This window comes from Carlito syrichta, unplaced genomic scaffold, assembly GCF_000164805.1.
Source record: "Carlito syrichta isolate Samal-C Ts95f unplaced genomic scaffold, Tarsius_syrichta-2.0.1 Scaffold148222, whole genome shotgun sequence".
Lineage (NCBI taxonomy): Eukaryota > Metazoa > Chordata > Mammalia > Primates > Tarsiidae > Carlito > Carlito syrichta.
The window spans coordinates 455,567-461,815 of record NW_007092318.1 but is presented as its reverse complement, the minus strand read 5'-3'; the positions used below and the strand labels follow the sequence as shown (position 1 = coordinate 461,815).

Here is a 6,249-nt window from a genome sequence, read left to right as displayed (position 1 = left end):
TTAGGCCCGAGGCCCTCACCTTCAGCAACAAGTCGGCCAGGTAGACGGCAGTCCAGCCACCCACCACCACCACCAGCAGCGACACCGGAATCATGGCGGCGGCGGCGGCGGCGGCGGCGGCGGCGACAGAGGAGGGAAGGCGAGCCCCGGCGTCCTCCTCCCTGCGCCGCAAACAGCTGATAGTGCGGCGCCTTCCAGCCCCAGCATCCGCGCAGGAACCAAGCTACCTATGGCTCCTTTCCCACAGTAACGCCGTTTTCTTCCGGACTTTTCCGGTGTGACACACTGACGAATTTGCGAATACCGGAAAACGGCGCGGGGGCTTGGTTTTGTGGGACACATAGGCACAGCCCTCCCGGCAGTTCGGGCTCAGCGCCTAACCTTCTAGCGATTTCTTAGGTTTTGGCCCTCCCTGCTGTCTGCTCTCCATTCTCTCCAGTTTGCTGTTTCTTTTAATCTAGTGAGGATTTGAGGTCACCTGAAGTAATAATCATTTCTCCCTCCCTTACCCTGTCATAGTTATCCCGATTTAAGTTAATTGTTTATTCTTTGTTTTTACTTACGTGTAATTTACATATAGCGAAATCATACATACAGATCGCAGTCGACCATTTCGATGAGTTTTGATAAATGTATATTTCCGTGTACCCTAATCAAAATTGAAAACATTTCCTTTTCAGGAATTTCCTTCGCAGTCGATCACCCCTCCCCCTTCATTCTGATTATTAAAACTTTATGTAAATGAAATTACACAGTCAGTACTCTTTGTGTCTAGCTTGTTTTGCTCAATGTGTTTTTGAAATTTATCCATATTGGATAAATTATTTTTTTTAGCCTCTTTCATTATAAAATTTGAGATTGGTGTTAAAAACTGGGAGCTCTGAGCATCTACACATATTTTAAAGTGTGTATACGTGATAATATATTGAATTAGGATCTCCAAGGTATTTTTCAAATTCTCGATGCCCATTTTGTAGCCTCAATCAGTTAAATCAGAAGCTCAGTGGGACCCAAGCATTTATACTTTTTAAGCTCCTCAGGTTATTGCTCTATGCAGCCGAGGTTGAGAACCACTTAATTAGAAGACTAACAGGCCGGGCTCGGTGGCTCAGCCTGTAATCCCGCGCCTTTGGGAGGCTGAGGTGAGTGGATTGCCCGAGCCCGCGGGTTCGAGACCCGCCTGGGCATCGAGACCTCATCTCTACAATAAATCAAAAAATCAGCCGGGCGTGGTAGTGCATGCCTGTAATTCCAGCTACTTGGAAGGCTGAGGGGGAAGGATTGCCGGAGCCCAGCAGGTTGAGGCTGCGGTCGCCGGGAGCGGCCACTGCACCCCAGTCTGGGCGACAGAGTGAGACTCCAACTCAAAAAAAAAAAAAAAAAAAAAGAGACTAACAGGAAGGAGTATTAATATTTATTGTGTGTTTTTCTGCATTCTGTTAATGTTTATCTTTAAGGTTATTTGTTTCCACTTTTCTGGAAAAGCATCATTAGCCATTAGCAACAATAATACTAATACCAAAATATTTAGAACGTAATACTACCTTAAGAACAAGTATCTCAAATAAAAATGCACCCTCAACCCCCTTCCAAGTGAAACTATAGTATAATATCAGAAACCTATATTATAGATATTGCTACAAATTTGCCTCATTCTCCCATATGTCTAAAGTTTTAATCACTTAGCAATATGTCTTTCCAGCTTCAGAAAATCTTATAACTCGGTTATACATTTCTTTGTGTATATATGTTATAAATGATTTCCATTTTCTTTGGACATAGCTGGGTGTAAATTATCAAAGTTTATGTTCCAGCACCCTGTTATTCCGTAGTTTTCCATATGCAGGTGTCTCAAAAGTCTTAGTGCTGTTTTAAGCTTTGCTAATTTCTGAAGCATAAATACTACAAATTTGAAAAAACCATCACTTGGGAAAGGTTATTTAAATTTCTCATGTTTGTTTCATTTTGTGAATTTTGAATAATCTTAAATATTTTTTAGTCCCTCTAACAGAAGATGGCAAATGTTGACTGAGGAAAAAAAATAGAATTCGTTTACTACTCAAAAATTTACAAAACCAAATAAGCATGAAATAAATTTAAATAATTATACTTTAAAATAATGTTTGTATAGTTTATAGAATTTATACTAATGAAGTTTTAAAGCCTAAAACTATACTAAGGCTATTGGTATATAAACTATTGTGTTCGATCTGACCTTTGTTTGCTCTAATATAATGGCTCTAGTTTTTAACAATATTCATCCCTGGGAGGAGGACATAAACTTAAGAATTGAAATGACTTATCTTTTGTTAGCCTGAAGCCTTGTCTGGACCACTTACTGGGACAAGTACCAGCTACCGTGTGGCTATCTGATAGCCCAAAGTATGTAGAAAATGAGTTGATTGTAGCTTTCTGTTTCCAGCCTAAAAATTTAGTTATTCAACTGGCTTTGTGTTCTCATCAGGGACGCAGCAGTCAAAACAAAGCACTAAATTGAATCCTGCTGGTTGCTGGAATTTAGCTGTAGTGGAAGCCAGCTGGTGGCAGCAGAAGAGACAAGATAGAGAATGCAAGATGGCAGCAAAGATCGCCAGAATTCTGAAAGATCAAGGTATTTTTCCTTAGAATAAATTATTGACTTAATTTACAAATTGTTTCAGATTTCTATGAAGTAACTATTTTAAATAAAGGGCTACAGTCAAGAGTTTCTTCATGTCATTTTTATTTAGTAAATTATATTTAGAGGGCACCAAATATATATTTTGACTGAATGCAAAACAGCTGCATGTTAAAAATCATTATTTGGCTGAAGCAGAATATCACCATCATATAACAGACTTTGAGGATAAAAGACTACACATAAAACTTAAAAGAATTGTTTGGATTGGTTTTATTATTAAAAATGTTAGTATTCAGTTAGCCATTCCACAGTGTATACCTATTTCAAAACAGTATGTTGTATACCATAAATATATACAATTTTTATTTGTGAATTTAAAATACTAGTATTTAGATATTTAAAGTTTTGCATGGCATTCAGGAATATTTATTTCTCATCAATGTAAGCTGACAGTTTGCTCCTGGGATCACTATACATTTATGACACTAAATTGCACCTGTCAGAATAAGCTAGGTTATGATTTGGAAACAGACATTAAAATCCACTGGCTTAAAACAACAGAGATTTATTTTTTGTTTGTGCTAGCTGGCAGGATGTGCAGGTGGGAATATTGCAGGCTGATGGAGACGCTACCATTGTATCATATCTACAACTCAAGATGAGGCTTAGTTAACCATGGCAGGGAAAGAGTGGACTAGGGAGTCTACCACTGGCAGTGAAATGCTATAGTCCAGTTATGCACATGAACATCTTCCACTCATGTTTTATTAGTCAAAACTAGTCAAATAACTGTACCTAACTTAAAGGGCAGGGGAAGTGTACTCCCCTGTATACCTAGAAATAGAGAAGGATATACCCAGAAGTAAATACCAGTGTTATCTACCACATAAACTGATGTTCACTTTCACCTAAGGAGGGTAGAGTAGTAGCCATTGTTTAATTAGCTCTGCCATTATGGGATATTGTTAGTGTTGTTGCTGCCACAAAATTATTAAGCTTTCCTTTCTGTTTAATAGGAACTGACAAAGGTAAAGATTCATCTCCATTTAATTAATATCCCAGACTTGGTGTGGTTGCCCATGATAGTGTAGTTTGATTGAAGCAGTCCCACAAATGGAAGCTTTGAGTACCAGTTGAAGAAAATATTTTCTGAATCTTTTCAGAAAGTGTTGTTTTCACTTATATTTTTTATTTCTATTTTTTCTACCTCCACTTGGTGCTTTTACAGTCACTTGGATAAAAATTGTTCTTAAACCTTAGTTTTACCAATGTGATAATAGAACAATATAATTGACTTTCAAAAAACCAATCATTTCAGTCTTTACATCTGCATTTCGGTTTCATTACATGTATACCAGTATCAGCATCTTCCTGGAGTACAATAAGAGACTCTTTTTAGTAGCTATTCTGTAAGAAATACTTTCACTCTGAAAGCAATAGTTTGGTTACTTACCTTTTCATCAGAGTCCAGCAAGCAAATTACTTTCTCTTCAAGCAGTTTTAATAAATTAAGATATATTCTCATCTAGAAAGTATATTGTTTTTGTTCCACTCAAGATGACTTTTAAACATAGAGTAGGCCAGGCACAGTGGCTCAAGCCTGTAATCCCAGCACTTTGGGAGGCCAAGGTGAGGGAATTGCCTGAGCCCACGGATTCAGGAATAGCCCGGGCAACTTGAGGAGACCTCATTTCTACAATAAATCAAAAAATTAGCCAGGCATGGTAGTGTGTGCCTGTAGTTCTGGCTACTTGGAAGGCTGAGGCAGAAGGATCTCCTGAGCCCAGCAGGTCAATGCTAGGGTGGCCGTGAGCATGCCACTGTACTCCAGCCTGGGCAACAGAGTGAGACTCCCACTCAAAAACAAAACAAAACATGGAGTAGCTGCTATTCCATCTTGTTTAAATATCTTGTTAAATATATGACAAAGCCATTCCAAAATCTTTGAACATCATGTATTTTGTTTTATCTGAGGTGTGATGAAGTAGTCCACTAACTTTCTGTTCATAGAGAGTTATAAATTCTGATTACAGTACTGAAGGGTATGTGAACAGAACATCATGAGCTTGATTCCTCAATCACTCTTAGACTTCACCATGTTGATCATATTATTTTTGATTTATTTATTTATTTTTGAGTTGGAGTCTCACTCTGTCACCCAGACTGGAGCGCAGTGGCCATTCCCGGCCACCGCAGTCTCGACCTGCTGGGCTCCGGCGATCCTTCTGCCTCAGCCTTCCAAGTAACTGGAGCTACAGGCGCACGCTACCACGCCCGGCTAATTTTTTATTTATTGTGGAGATGAGGTCTCGCCAAGTTGCCCAGGTGGGTCTTGAACCCACAGGCTCAGGCAGTCCACTTACCTCAGCCTCCCAAAGTGTGGGATTACAGGCTGAGCCACCGAGCCCGGCTGGTTGTACTGATAACAGTTTCATGACTCTCTTCTTTACTGATTTTCCATCTTATAAATAGTTCTACAATCAGAGTGTATTATGTTAATAGCTGTATGAGACCTCAGTGATCTCCCAACAATCAAGCAAAAGCAGAATTGAGTTCATCATTGATTCTCTGTGCTGTCAAACTTAAATGTGACCTGTAGTTGTTTCTGCATACCCAAAGGTCTGATGTCCAAGATAAAGTAGTCCTATTCCATAATATCATAGCCTTTCTATATACAGCAGAATCCAATTCAAGAAAAGGTTTTTTTTCTTTTTATAATTAATTAATTAATTATTATTATGAAGATGTGGGGTACAATTCAGGGTTAGGTATACAAATGTTGATTATGCAGGTACCCTTGTTGATGAGGTGTGCCCCTCCCTCCCCTAGCAGTTTCCCTTAACTGCCAATCCCACCCCCGACCCCTGACAGTTTCCCATTACTGCCAGATGCTTTCTTATAGTATTTTAATTGTTCAAGGTCTGCTTATGAGTGAGAACATATGGTACTCTGTTCTTTGTTTCTGTAATAGATCACTGAGTATGATTGACTCCAAATCCATCCAAGTTGCTGCAAAGTCCATGTTTGTCCTTTTTTAGGGCTGCATAATATTCCATTGTGTATATGTACCACATTTTCTTTATTCAGTCCAGCTTCGATGGGCAACATGGTTAGTTCCATGTTTTTGCTATAGTGAATAGAGCTGCAACAAACATATGTGTGCAGGTATCCTTTTTGTAGAATGATTTGAGTTCCTCTGGGTATATTCCCAATAGGGGAATTGCTGTGTCATATGGAAGGTCAATTTCTAGTTCTTTCTGAAATTGCCACACTGTTTTCCAAAGAGGTTACACTAGTTTGCATTCCCACCAGCAGTGTAGAAGCGTTCCTTTTTCTCCACACCCTCGCCAACATCTGTTGTTGTTTGTTTTACTAATGATGGTCATTCTTACTGGGGTTAGGTGGTATCTCAATGTGGTTTTGATTTGCATTTCTCTGATGATGAGTGAGGCTGAGCACTTTTTCATGTGTCTGTTGGCTGCCATGTATCTTTTTCTAAGAAGTGTCTATTCATGTCTTTTGCCCACTTTTTTTTTTTTTTTTTGAGTTGGAGTCTCACTGGGTCACCCAGACTGTAGTGCAGTGGCCGCTCCCGGCCACTGCAGCCTCACCTGCTGGGCTCCAGCAAT

At 39.5% G+C, this 6,249-nt stretch overlaps 1 protein-coding gene across 2 annotated transcripts in view; it reads right to left on the bottom strand.

Annotated features, from left to right (window-relative positions):
- The window catches only part of MBTPS2 (membrane bound transcription factor peptidase, site 2), a 44,653-nt gene extending 44,310 nt beyond the window's left edge, over positions 1-343 (bottom strand). For both annotated transcript variants that reach the window (XM_008050516.2, XM_008050517.2), the window contains exon 1: positions 20-343. In XM_008050516.2, coding sequence (XP_008048707.1) covers positions 20-94 — 75 coding nt within the window. In that variant the 5' untranslated portion in view covers positions 95-343. The remainder of the gene's footprint in view (positions 1-19) is intronic.
- Between the last annotated feature and the right edge of the window lie 5,906 nt (positions 344-6,249).